Source organism: Callithrix jacchus, chromosome 13 (genome assembly GCF_049354715.1).
Source record: "Callithrix jacchus isolate 240 chromosome 13, calJac240_pri, whole genome shotgun sequence".
NCBI classification, from domain to species: Eukaryota; Metazoa; Chordata; class Mammalia; order Primates; family Cebidae; genus Callithrix; species Callithrix jacchus.
Window position 1 is genome coordinate 94,384,201 of NC_133514.1, and position 14,806 is coordinate 94,399,006.

At 42.4% G+C, this 14,806-nt stretch overlaps 1 protein-coding gene across 1 annotated transcript in view; it reads right to left on the minus strand.

Moving 5' to 3' along the window:
- MEX3C (mex-3 RNA binding family member C) overlaps positions 1 to 13,546 on the minus strand; it is a 22,040-nt gene extending 8,494 nt beyond the window's left edge. Inside the window, exon 1 of the mRNA XM_002757244.7 lies at positions 12,474 to 13,546. Coding sequence (XP_002757290.4) covers positions 12,474 to 13,206 — 733 coding nt within the window. The 5' untranslated portion in view covers positions 13,207 to 13,546. The remainder of the gene's footprint in view (positions 1 to 12,473) is intronic.
- Positions 13,547 to 14,806: the final 1,260 nt, after the last annotated feature.

Consider the following 14,806-nt stretch of genomic DNA (forward strand, 5'->3'; position numbering starts at 1 on the left):
ACTGCCCCAAGAGAACAGAGACTAAAATGTTAGATATATTACATTCTTATTCAATACCCTAAAAGATACTCTAGAAGGCTCTCAAGATAAAAGAAGTAGCTTGTGGCGATCTGTGATGCCTCAAGCCTGTAATCTCAATGCTTTGGGAGGCTGAGGTGAGAGGATTGCTTGAATTCCGGAGTTTGAAAGCAGCCTGGGCAACATGGTGAAACCCTGTCTACAAAAAAACATAAAAAACTAGCTTGGTGTGGTGGTGTGCACCACACAGCTACTTGGGAGGCTGAGATGGGAGGATCACCTAAGCCCAGGATGTTGAGGCTGCAGAGAGCTGAGATCATGCCACCACACTGAAGTTTGGGAAACAGAGTGAGATCCTGCCTCAAAAATAAAAGCATTAAGAAGCAGCTTTCAACATAAAATACTGTATTAAGGTGTTATAGTAAATATGGAATTGCCATTAGTTCAATTAAAGTCCAAAAATAGGTCTCTGTCCTTTAATTCCCCATTACCTGCTTTAGTTTCCTAACGCTGTCATAACAAGTTACCACAGTGGCTTTAATGACATAAATTTATTATTTTTACATATATGTGTTATTTTTTACAGTTCTGTGGGTCAGAAGTCTGACATGGGTCTCAACAGGGCTAAAATCAAGGTGTTTGCAAGGGCTGTGTTTCTTGCAAGAAGCTTGAGGGATTTAGTTCCTTGCACATTCAGGTTGTTGGCAGAATTTGACTGCTTGCAGTGAGAGGACTGAGTTTCCTTGCTGGGTGTCAGCTGAGGGCCATTCCCAGCTTCTAGAGGCCACCTACATTCCCTGGCTTGTGATTCCTTTCATCTTCAGAGCCGGCAATGGAGGCCAAGTTCTTCTCATGCTTCAAATCTCTTTCTCAGGATCTCAGGCCCAACTGGGAAAAATTTCTGCTTTTAGGAACTCATGTGATTGATTATACCCAGATGACCATCCAGATGATCTCAACCTCCCCACAGCAAGGTCCACACCCTCAATCACATCTGCATAAACACCTGCAACATCCCTTTTGCCAAATGAGGTGACATATTCACAGTTCTTGGGGGATTAGGATATGGACTTCTTTGGGTGGGTAGGAATACTCTGCCAATGACATTACCTTTCTCCTTTCCTTCAGTTATGTTCCTTTTTCTTCCAAGTACCTAGCTTTTAAATCCCAATTCAGGATTAGTAATCCAAAGGCCAGGGCAGTGAACAGATATAACATAGGGTCAGGAAAGGTTTAGGGAATCATAGGCATTGGAAGAGGTGAAGGGATAAAGCTAAAAATCAATAAGGGCCAGGTGTGGTGGCTAATGTCTGTAATCCCAACACTTTGGGAGATAGAGGTGGGAGGAATACTTGAGGCCAGAAGTTCAAGCCAGTCTGGGCAATATAGTGAGACCCCATCTCTGTAATAAATAATTAAACATTAAAATAAGAATATCAAATAGGGAAAAAACATACAAGCCAAGTGTTGACAATGACTCTTACTAGGTGATTATGGTTATGTTGGGAGGTGAGTGGTTTCATACATGACAGAAAAGTAGAAGAAGCTCCTACTTACCCCAGGCGTTCCCAACAAAATCACTGCTGGGGTGAAGTCTAAGAGCATTTTATCAATTGTGAGATAAAGTTCAGCCTAATGCCTGAACTTACCCATTCACATGTTAAAATCCCCATAAAAATGCTAGTGCTACTTCCAAGTGGTATAAAGGAACTAGCATCATTTCTGCTATCAAGCTCAGTCTACAAGGAAAAGCATAAAGCAATACTGAATAAGACAACTGGTTTAAAGGTACCTACAAAGCAGTAGGTACATACAAAAGGAGATGACTTTACTACTTACAGTAAATAAAAGAAAGCTAAATTTAAAGGCATTTGAACTGAGGCTTAAAGAATGTGGTTTTGCCAGATAGGAAGGAGAGCAGAGGGAACTGCAAGTGCCAAAGTGGAGAACCAAGAGTCAGACAACTAGGTTCAGTAGTGTGAGAGCTTCAAGTGACTGGAGGGTGGAATGGCGGGGATAAAGCTGCATGCGGAGACAGATGTCTTCAATGGCAGGCAAGGAAATTTCAACTTTATCTTATAGTAGAAAAATTTAGGGGCAGAGGTAACATGATCAGATATGCATATTAAGACAGGTGGGAACAGCCGGGCGCGGTGGCTCAAGCCTGTAATCCCAGCACTTTGGGAGGCCGAGGTGGGTGGATCACGAGGTCGAGAGATCGAGACCAACCTGGTCAACATGGTGAAACCCCGTCTCTACTAAAATACAAAAAATTAGCTGGGCATGGTGGCGCGTGCCTGTAATCCCGGCTACTCAGGAGGCTGAGGCAGGAGAATTGCCTGAACTTAGGAGGCGGAGGTTGTGGTGAGCCGAGATCGCGCCATTGCACTCCAGCCTGGGTAACAAGAGCGAAACTCCGTCTCAAAAAAAAAAAAAAAAAAAAAGACTGGTGGGAACATAAAAGATGCAAGAGACAAGACAGGGAGAGACTCACCTCAAAGCCTATCACAATGACAAACAAAATGCTGAGAACGAAGGACAGAATGCAAGGCTGGGGCTATGTGTGATTACTATTATTAGTATCAAGTACTTGTGTTGCAGATTTTTGCAAAAAGGAATTTGTTTTCTAGAAATTAAGTTAATTATGTTTTCCATTCATTTCATACATTAGCTACAAATATAAAGTGACTGAAGAAAGCTCAAACCCTTATAAGCAAACATCAAAACCGCATTATGTGCATATTTTCACTTTTGGCAGTCCTTGGGGTTTAATTTCCTTCAAAACTTTCCCAAGAGGTTTTGTTTTAAAGGGTAAAGAGAGAGGGGAGTTAAACATCTTGAGTAGCTCTTTTTACCTTCAAGAAAAAGAAAACTCTGGCCTAAAATTAAATCCCCACCCCTTCTGCACATTAAGTGGCCATAACCTACCTTCTGTCAGACTTCATCCCCCAAACACACCTTGTTCCTCTTCTATCTCTGCTCAGGTATTTCCTTACATAACCTGAAAAACCCTCCTAGTATTTCCTTTCCTCCCTGAGTTATATGAGTAACAAACATGGCGATTTGGAAAAGATAAAACTGTATGTGTGAAAAGCTCCACGAACTCAAGAATAATACAAACATAGGCACATCTCATTATTATAGCTATCATATATGAATCCATTAAGGTCCAATTCAAGGGAAACAATACAAGGAGCAAAAAAAATGGAGTAGCTGCAGGACTGGGAAACTGCTGTTTCAATGTTAGGTCAAACTATGATTAAAGATACTTCCCTCATTTGCTTTTTGCAAAGATTATATGAAATAACATATGCTTACTAACATGCCTGTTAATCAGTTAAGTGCTCAGCCCAAGTTGTCTTAATTCCACAATCCTTTCATCACACTATTTTCCCCTAAAAACACATCATTTCCACATGTTCCAGGATATATAATGAATGAGGGGGTTGTATTAATGATTTTATACAAAATAAGGTCCCTTTCCCCTTGGAATAGTCTAGACAAAATATTCAAAAGTTCCTTTCATTTTACAGAACATAAAATACTGTATTAAGCTGTTACAGTAAATATGGAATTGCCATTTACTCAGTTAATCAATTCTAATATTCTATCTTCAAAGACAGTTATCAGCTAAATCCCAAAAAGAATGTTTCTTGTGTATACAACATTAATTCAACATTTTAAGTAATAAATAATTTAAGAATGCAGTGTATTCCTAAATGCACAATATAAAGCTAACAGCTTTCCTTTTAGGATTCAAGTGTCTTCCCTGTAGCTCTTCTAAAGTCAAGAATATTATTTGTCTCCCTTAGGGATCACTATGACAGTATTTCAAACAGCTTCATTTATGTGATTTTGGTTTCATTATTAGTACTCATATAAACATTTAATGCCTTCCATCAAGAAGCATCTATTGTACTTCAAACAAAAGTGCCAAAGAACTTGAGGTTGACTATGTCCTTAAATAAAAAACTGTTAGGCTGGGTATGACTTACACCAGTAATCCTAGCACTTTGCGAGGTCAAGGTGGGTGGATTGCTTGAGCTCAGCTTCAGCTCAGAAGTTTGAGACCAGCCTGAGCAACACAGTAAAACCGCGTCTCTAGCAAAAATACAAAAAATTAGCCAGGCGTGGTGGTGTGCATTTGTGGTCCCAGCTACTGGGGAGGCTGAAGGTAGGAGGGCCACTTAAGCCTGGGAGTCGTAGTATGCAGTGAGCTGAGATTGCACCACTGCACTCCAGCCTGGGCTGCACCAACGCACTCTAGCCTGGGGACAGAGTGAGAATCTGTCTCAAAATAAAGAAAAAAAAAAAGGTGGGAAAAAAGGCAAGAGGTAAGAAAACCCCATTTAACGCAATATGGAAAGATATATAATAAAATGGTAAGTTTATAATAAAAAAATTAAGTTCAATTAAATAAACAGGAAGTATTCTACTTCGTTTTAGGTACTTTAACCAATATTAAGAATGCAAAGATGGCCGGGCGTGGTGGGGCTCAAGCCTGTAATCCCAGCACTTTGGGAGGCTGAGGTGGGTGGATCACGAGGTCAAGAGATCGAGACCATCCTGGTCAACATGGTGAAACCCCATCTCTACTAAAAATACAAAAAAATTAGCTGGGCATGGTGGCCCGTGCCTGTAATCCCAGCTACTCAGGAGGCTGAGGCAGAAGAATTGCCTGAACCCAGGAGGCGGAGGTTGCGGTGAGCCGAGATCACGCCATTGCCCTCCAGCCTGGGTAACAAGAGCGAAACTCCATCTCAAAAAAAAAAAAAAAAAAAAAAAAAAAGAATGCAAAGATGACTAAGATTCCATTCTACCTTCACTGACTTCTATTAACTTCAAGTATTAAAAGTATTTAGTGATAAATGTTCATGTACAGATATTGACTTATTTCCTTTTCTTATACTGTTGGTTGTTGACAGTAGTCAGATCTTCTACAACATCCTTGCTGATTTTTGTCTATTTGTTCTTTTGCCAATTACTGAGATAGGCATGTTGAAGTCTTAAACAGTAACAGCTAGAGACCTTGGGTAACTTGTTTATACATCCACAGACCTGTTTATCTGTTTGGTGGAATTAAGAATGGATTAAATGAGATAACATATGTAGTTTTTGCACAGTGCCTGACACGTTTGTTGTTATTAAAAGGGAGTTAAAAACATTTAAAGAAACTCCTAAAGATAAAACATATTTATAAACTCTGCAAAACTAAGAAGTTTAATTTCTCAATCTAACTGGCAATATGAAATATGGTTTACTTTTACATAATTTTAGGGAATCTCTTTGGACAAAAATCAGAATATAAGAACTGTGACAGATCACCTAGTTAAATCCCATTTTAGACATGAAGAAAACCGAAGCCTAAAATTGTCGAGTTATAAACTAGTGACCCGTAAACCAATGTTCTCCCCAAGCTGCCTTATTTTCTTAAATCCCATAAGAATATTTCTTGTGTATTTTTAGGAGTGGAGAAGAATCTAAAATCCCTTTTTCACTTATTTTAGACAAGACAATCAAAAATATTTAATGAAAAGGTTTATTACATGGCCTTTCAGTAAACCTGAAAGACAAAACCAGAAGAGGGTATAAATTAAGAGATGAAAGGCAGAACAGATTTCCCAACTGGAGAGCTTGAAATTACATTCATGCTCTTTAGAGAATGTTAGCAGAAACCTTATAATTATCTGTTTGGGTATCATATAATAGAATCAGATTCATTTGTAAATGAGTCTCTTCCAGACTAGCTTAATTCTTTGCAGGAAATACATTTTCAAAGCTCTGATTTTAAATAAATTTTAAGATATATTGTAAACTTAAAAAATATAAGTTACCTAAGTTATTGGTTCAGCCTAGGAAAACTTACTAAAATAACATTTTTTTGGCTTTAACTAGCATTTGTTCAGAGTATAAAAGAAATTTAGCAGTAAAAATTTACCTTATCTGATACATACATTTATCATCTCTGTACTTTCAATTGTACCATGGATTTCTACTAATGCTATCTTCTCAAACTTGATCCTTACAACAAATGAGGGAAAAAGGAGAGAGGGATCTGGAAGAACAAGTAGATGAAGCAGGTTGTTTCCAGAAGAAGAAACTGAGGCTCAGAGGTTAAGTGATTTGTCCAAGGTCACAGTCAGCAAGTGGCAAAAATGCAAGGTTTCTAACTCCAAGTTCAATGTCCTTTCCTGCATTATACTAAATGGCACTGGTAGAAAGGCACAAGAGAAAGCAAAGGGAAAGGGAGGCACAGAGAAGGGAAATAATAAAAAGGTCAGCCCCAAATGAAAATATATATTTTTACACTGGTAACCATTTTAGGAGATTTTTTCTAGCTGTTTGAAGCCATTCCCTCCCCACTTCCCCTTCAATCATGTTCAAGACCAATTCTTTACGCTTACCTTCAACTACATCTGCAGTTTTCATTAAAGGATTTTCTTTATTATTTTAAAACTTAGACTTATTATTCCATGATACAACTTTACTTGTGACCAAACCAGGCTTCTCTGCATGCAATGATGAATTGTAGTCTGTGCTTATTGGCAAGGGCAAAAAACACTTGAATTGTCCTTAAATCTCAAACACTGGCACCATAAAGGTTCTATAGTTAGTGTAACTTAAAATTCTCAAAATCACTTTAGAATAAAGACTAGAACTACTCAAACAGTATTGGGCTATGCATACATTCACTTAGTATATCTGGGTTTGTTAGTAGAAAGTTATTTTCAAGGCTTAAACATCAGATTTAATGTTTGTAACTCTCTATATAGTAACTAATGGTAGCATGGAAAAATGTTAAAAGTAAACCCACAAATTATGGTATATAAGCCACTTGGGAAGCATTAAGAATGAAGTTTAATAAAAAAACATAACACTTAAGGATCACCTGAATATTAATGGAGTTTTAAACATAATTACCCACAATCTATTTGGAGCTTCTTAAAAAGCTTTAAGTGCAAATATACATTTAGTATCTCATGAACATTATCTACTTTTTTATTTTGAGTTTGGTTACAAATTCTACATGGCAGAAATGACACTGTTTAGAATTCCATAACAATCCCATAAATTATAAAATAGTACTGTGGCAGTCATCATGGCTCTCCTTGTGGGCACACAGTTGTAATGTACTTTCTCACCATTTGAAGTTAGGTGTGGCCAGATGATTTGCTTTAATTAAATATGAGCAGATGTGGTAAGTATTACTTCCGGATCTGTCTAACATTTTAAGACCAGTGTGTGTTATGTCATAGTCTTTCATGTTTTGGCACAATGGAAGATCAGTAACCCTGGAGATGGTGGCTGCTGTTGGCCTGTGTCCCTGAATGCCTAAAATGAGCAGGGCGAGCAGAACCTCTCTGAACAAGAAATAAACTGTGGTTAACAATGAGATCTTGGGGTTCTTTGTTAACCACAGCATAACAAGTCTATCTTGACAAAAGTGCCAAGTATCTAAAAGGCATTCAGACATCTGTTGGTTCTAGTTCTATTACATTGGAGAATATAATGAGTGAAACTACCTGCTAATGCCAAAGAAGATGAACATGATTAAACACTGGTTCCAAATTAATTTCAAATTTCCCTTAACAAAAGCAAAGTTGTTTACCACTTATAGTTTCATATATGTCGATTTATTATTTGTGTATCTTCCAGAGTCTCTATAGGAATTGTAGATATGATTACGCCCAGGTCCAAAAGAAGACTCTGAAGCCTAGGGAGTTTAAGTGACTTGTTCAAGATTACAATGAGTTATTGGCATAGGAATATCTATTTCTGATTGTTGGCTCTTTCCAATATATCACAGTTGAACAGAAACTGTTACAGGCAGTTTGGTGTAGTTTACAATATGTAGTTTTATATTAAAATACACATACTACAACATTTTTATCATCAGTTTAAGGCAAAAGTACCCAAAAACAAATGAGTAATATATTAAGTGGTATCTTATAACTAAATACTACCTTTCCTTAAAAACTTAAGCTGTGAAGAACCACCTAGAATTCTAACCCATAAACATTTTTTGAAAATTTTCTAGGTAGAAATCTCTAACAGAGTAACAGAACTACTTGGTTCCCTGGATCATTTTCAGGTTGTTGGTAACCAAGGGGTACAACATATACCCTTGAATTACAACTTCATTTCCCATTTCCTCCCTAGTGAATCAGAATAGTTCATTAGCTGAATAAGGCAGGAAGAAAAGGCATTAGATTCTCCACCCATTTGCAAAAACAATTACAATAACTGAACCCTTCTCAAGGGTCCCAGAGCTAATCCAAACCATCATCAACAAAATTTAAATTTTAAAGCCTAGAAAAATTATAATATTTAATTTTTAAAGCTAGTGTCTATATATACACACATTTTTATATATTTCAGAACTACGAATGACAGTGAATTTTTAGCTAGGCACAGAACTATATTACAACTGTAACTGTGCCTTGTGGGTAGTAAACATCAAAATTTTATCAAGAAAACTGATTTGGATAGTGATATTTTAAATTACACATACTAGAAATTCAGTATCCTATGATTAGGGCACAAGTTAATCCAAAATATTAACCTTCCCGAGCAGAATGCTTCAATACTGAGGTGGCAATGTAGAGTGCAAAGAATTTTATTTCCGATGTCAAACTATGCTAAATCCAAATTCCACTATTTGAGCAACTTAGCTCTCAGAACCTCAGTTTCTACCTCTCTAAATGGCAGTAATCACCTAGCAGGGTTAAACGGCACTGGTGAAGCACCTGAAATAGTACTAAGAAAAGAGAAGGCCAACAATGAACCCTTATCCCCATAAAAGAAAAAGACACTGTGCTATAGCATCATTCTGAAACTATTTATTCTCATGAAATATGTATTTCTCCTTGAAGAAAAAATTTATGTACAGCAAGACCAAGCTTTCTTTTTTTCTCCTGTTCACAGACGTATACACCTTATTTCAGTTGTGTTTGAGCTTACAGGGTGGTTCCACCCTAAGAAACTGAGAAGACAACTTGAAACAATGTAAAGTATTAATTGTTAATAAAGAATTTTATGTTTTATAATGTGTAATATATTAAGCACACTTACTATTCATATATAAATATCCAGATATTGGAGGTATACACTTTTTTTTGGACAGGGTATACAATAAAAAGAAGCTAGAGATGACTTTTCTAGACTACGTGGCTAGAGAACACACATACCATCAATTAAAGTCTAATGAAAATAATGAAAGATACATATTTATCCTAAATAATAATATAAAATCTTGGGTTATAAGTCTTTAAACAACTGAATTTATGACATTTAGTATTAATTTGTAATGTAGTGAAGAATGAGTATGGAGTTCTATTTTAATTCACTTTTTAGTCTAAACGGGATATAAATGACTATACAAATTGGAACAAAACCTGCTGACTTAAATTAGACCTGTTAATCACTGTTAATGTGTCTTGCAGGTACTACACTTAAAAACAGAGACGTTCTAAGTTTATAAAATTAGGTCTTAAAATCTGTTGTCAGGTTTATTTTTGATGTCCATATTCTAAAACTTTTTTGATTATATCAACAAGCTTCTTTAGTTCCTGGCTTTATTTTACAGTATTGTTGTTTCACAATAGATGGAATGTTTTAAAAAACAAGGCTAATTTAACATTTACAAATGACCATATGCTACTGTGGAGTATAAATCTGAGGTCAAACACTCTGCCAACTTTCATCAGTATCAAAAGAGGTAATTTGTTTTTTGAAATACACTGGAACTCGAAGGCCATCCACATGAGTTGCTAGTTTATGTGACTCAGAATTCCATTTGTCCTGCTCTTTGCTTCAGAACTGAAGTCATAAATGTCTCCATCTGTGACATAATTATTTCCAAACCCAATTAAGAGATCTCAAACAGAAAATTATGGCTTCAGGTAATAAATAAAATGGCAGAAATGGACAATTTAATCTTAAGGATGAAAATTTAGCTCCTTCAAAGCAAACAAGAAAATGAAATGATTTGCTCTGTTTCTTATTCACTTAGAGAACAGGTTCTCTCCCATGGGGAAATGATCACAACGTAAAAGGATGTGAACATTAGAAATCACTTCGTTCCCCATTCGAGTGAGCAAATACTTTACAGGTTTTATGACTATGCTGCTGGGACATGGGGGTGGCAAAGGAGTCAATGATCCACAAGTTGAATGGTTCAAAATAGCAAACGGACCAGATTTTCTGCTTTTAAGATAGAGGATGATGACACAATTTTACAATATTGTCAACTCTGGGAAAATATTAGGTGCAAATGGAATAGCCAGCAATTTGTCTCATGTCCTAAGACATAATTAAATTCAATATTTCCTTATTAATCAAATAAGCACAGTCCTCAGAAGAAAAACTAAGGCTTTATCTCATTACCTATCATGTAATATAGATGGTATGAAATAAAAACTTGGAATTCACTTCACTTTTAAAAAATTGATTTGTATAGAGACAACAATGTACACAAGGACCATTTTGCAGTGCTTTAAGAGGTGTTTAACATAGTGAAGCACAAAAGTTTGCATTAAACTAAGTCTATAAAATATGTTACCTTGTCCGTCAGTAAAACTGGCATGTAAATATTCTTTTCCTTTGTTACCCTAGTGTACACTGAAGCAACTTGTCCTGAGAAGTGGCATCTTCATATGGCATTCAGGCTTCTTCACGTTTTGGCATGATCGCCTGCCTTCCCGCTTTTCCATCACTCCCATCTACAGATCTCAAGTATCAAAATAACACTACTTGCCACTTATACCTAGAGGTCAGTCCTCCACACCATTCCTCACATTCATTGTTCCTCCACTGTTTTTCAATTTCCATTTGTTTTTGCTACCCATTTTCCAAGGCCCTCAGGGTAGATGTTCTTTTACCTGAGACTGTCACACTAAATACACTATAGTTAGTGCCATTCTACTGTTTATTAGACTGTTATCTTCTTAAGGGCAGAAAGTCTTAATTAACTTCACATTCTCAACTCAATACCACAAACTCAATACGCTGCAAAATACAAGCCTGGTACAGGGATTCCTCAATGTTCTTACATGAATGGTCAACTCATTCTGATCCAAATTGAGATGTTGTCATTTTATCCCATGTAAATATGTTTTCTCCTGGATTATTACCCTAAGTATCGCCAAAACCAAACAAACCAGGTATTTGAAACTCATTAACCAGAACAGCGACAGGCATAAACCTTTCAATGGAAAGGTCCTGCTTTGAACAGTGTCTTTAAAGTGCCAATCATCAGGCAGTCTGAAATGATCTCCTTTTTCCAGATTTCAGATGAGTTTTTATTAAAATCCTACAGATAAGAAAGAAACGAGCCAACTCTGATATGTGAAACCACCATTTCGACAAACCTCTTATTTGTGTGCACTTTAGACCACTTGGGAAAGATGAGATCATTTAAGCAGCAGCGCCATCATCTCTATTTGACCCTAACAATGCTCTCAACCTAACAGTAAAGAGGCATGCATCAACCAGGCTAAACCATATTGTCATGAGGTGGCAGCAGGTAACATCTGCCCCTTTTATAAAAGGGAAAAAGCTACCATAAAGAGCTTAGGACCTTCCCTAAAAATGTCGGATACAGAGGTACCCCCGGCATCCCCTTCCCCCACCTTCGCAAATCTACTCCTGGAATCTGAGACACAGGTCCTTTGTCTGAACAATGTGGGAGGAGTCTGTCTGCAGTACTGGTGTGCTGGCAAGAAGAGAATTAACTGAAAACTGTATAAACGCATAAAGTTTCTTAATTACCTTACTGTCCAATTTTTCTTCATCCTGCACACTGAACGGTTCTAAAAGATAGCCAGTGTGTCTTTCGGAGGGTTAAAACGTTATCGAGAGGAATACAGTAAGACCGGCGGCAGAGTTGGGCTGCTTTTCCAAAGCTAAGTTTCTGAACGGCGGAGGAGCGCGGGGGATGGCGGTGATACCAACCATTTAAACATCCCTTCCCTCCTCGGTGAGCTCTGTCTACAGGCCTCCATTTCTGTCCTTTTCTCCATCTGAACAAGCTCTCTCTCGTAAGGGAGGCTGAGCGCTTTAGGAGACACTCGGCAGCGCAAACTTGCAATCTCGATGCTTTCCATACCCAACAGCGAGCCCACAACTCCTAGAGCCCGTCCTTTTACCACCTCACAGGTTTCTGGTGCCATGCCAGCCTGGTGTTCCACGAATACAGCCCAAGTAACGTGAACACCACTGGACTGGGTCGCCGAGAAACTTCGCACTTTTTACCCGACGAAACAAGAGGAAAAGCGTGGGTTTTCACAAGGTGACCCATCTTCACATCTGGTCGACCCTCGGCTCCTCCCAGACCCCTTCGCCGTGGACGTGGGGGCCTCGCCGGGTTCGCCTTTTCCGCCACACGCTCGTTTCCCTCGCCTCCCCACCCACGCCCGGGGCCATGCCCAGCTGGACCTCCCCACCCTTGCACTCACCCTGACGGCCGACGATCTCGGCGACGTGCTCGGAGCTGGGCACCGGGACGCACTCGGTGGTGTTGACGCTCTTCCTCCGGAGCAGGGCCGCCTGCTCCCCGTTCAGGGCGGCCGCCGCCGCCCCGCAGCCGCCGGGGCCGTAGGCGTGGGATAGCATCGCCGCCATCATGCCCTGGGCATCGTCCCCTCCGTATAGCACCCCCGCCGCCGCGGCCGCCGCTTCCCGGGCATCGAAGCCGGTGGCTGGCAGCAGCACAGACCCCAGGGACCCGCTTGGGATCGGCTGGGTCTGAGAGGCGGTGGCCGCGGGGGGCGACAGCAGCAGCAGCGACGACCGGTCCTCCTCCTCGGCTTCTTCCAGCTCCTCCTCCTCCAGCAGGTCTCCGTCCAGCTCCGCTTCCTCCCCCTCCTCCTCGTCCTCCTCCAGCTCCAGCTCGGCCGCCTCCGGGGCCCCGGGCCGGCCGGGCGGAGCCCGCTCCTCTGGAGACAGCCCGGCCGCCCGCCGGGCCTGGCCCTGCGCCGCCGCCGCCGCGGTCCGAAGCGCCGGGGCGCCGGGCTCCGCCGGGCTGGGGTCGTCGAGGCCTAGCGTGGCCAGGCGCTCCCTCAGCAGGAGCCCGTCCCCCTCGAGCTCCGGGCCGCCCGAAGGCGGCGGCAGCGGCGGCGGCGGGGGCGGCTGCGGCAGGGGGGCCGGGGCCGCCGCCAGGGCCAGGGCCGCGGAGCTGCCGCTCGGCATCGCGGCGGCGCGCTGTCAATGGTGGCGGCGGCGGCGGCGGCGGCCAGGTCAGGCGCGGCGGGCGGCGAGCCCCATGGCGGACAGGGCCCGGGCCCTATTCAGCGCGCAAACACCTTTCCTCTGGGGAGGCGGCGGGGCTGGGCACCCAGGCCGAGGAGCGCCAGGGCCGCCCGGAGACCGGAGAGGGCGGGGTGGAGGGGCAGGGGAAGGAGGCAGAGGTAGGTAACTAGGTGGGTGGGTGGGGACGGCGGCGGGGCGGGCTGGTGGAGGTGGCAGCGGCTCCCCTCTCAGGGTTTCTTTTGTTTCATGGCCTTAACCAGCCCCCTGCGCGCGCGGCGGCGGCGGCGACGCCCCACGCCGCTCTCCGAAGGAAGCCGGCGCGCTTTGATTGGCTGCTTTTAATCACTGGGAGCCCGCCTTCTCCTCCTTCAGCTTTCCAACTCCGTTCCCCAGCCCCACCCCCCACCCTCCTTCGGGCCCCGCCCTTCCCCTCCCCAGAACTCTCTGATTGGGTGACCGGGACCAGCCAGTTCCCGAAGCCTACTCCTTTCGTCCTCTCCCCGCCCACCTCCCTCTCCAGTCCCTCCTGGCACACGCGGAGAGGGACTATGATTGTTAGATTTACATGTCACTCTTTGTGACGTCCCTGGCGGGGGCGGGAAAAAGGAGGGGGAAGAAGGCGCTGCTGCAGAGGCTAAAACTAGGGGCTGAGCGGGGTTTTGGCTAGGGCACGTGTGGTTGAAGCGCACACCTGGATTTATTTTCTCCCAACACTGTAGCCCACCTGGCTGCGTTCTTTTAGGGAAGGCACTGTGTGAGCAGCCTGGAGCAGAGCCGCTAGCGCAGGCTTTAGGGCGCTGTTTCCTAGGGTTGAGGAAGAGATCGCGCCCTTCTGAGGAAGGGCCTAAGGAGAGTCTTGGAAGGAGGGGCCGCGCAGTATCTTCCTATCCCCTTGCGGGGGCGGTTTTCTGAGCCGCGTGGCTCCCAGGCCTTCCCTCTCGGACCCAGGAATGCTCCTCCCACGGGGCCCGGCCCTCCCACCCTGCCAGCAGGGTGGTTACATCAGCAGCCTGGAGATGCTGAACTTCGGTCCTTTGGGGCTTTTTTTTTTTTTTTGAAAAGGAGTCTTGCTCTGAAGCCCAGGCTGAAGTGCAGTGGCGCGATCTTGGCTCACTGCAACCTCCGCCTCCCGGGTTTCAGTAATTCTCTTGCTTCAGCCTCCCGAGTAGCTGGGACTACAGGCACACGCCACCACGCCCACCCAGTTTTTGTCTTTTTAGTAGAGATGGGATTTCATTATGTTGGCCAGGCTGGTTTCCATCTCCTGACCTCAAGTGATCCACCCGCCTCGGTCTCCCAGTGTTGGCATGACAGGCGTAAGCTACCGCGCGCGGACCTTTGGGGCTATTAAAGGAAGTGAATCCCGTTTCCTCCTCTCTAGACACTCTTCCCACAGTATTGTTAGGTAATCTCACGCAATGGCTATAATTTCTAGAGGTTATTATTTTTGTTGTTGTCGAGACAAGAGTCTCACTCTGTCGCCCAGGCTAGAGTGCAGTGACACGATCATGGCTCACTACAGCCTCGACTTACCAGGCTC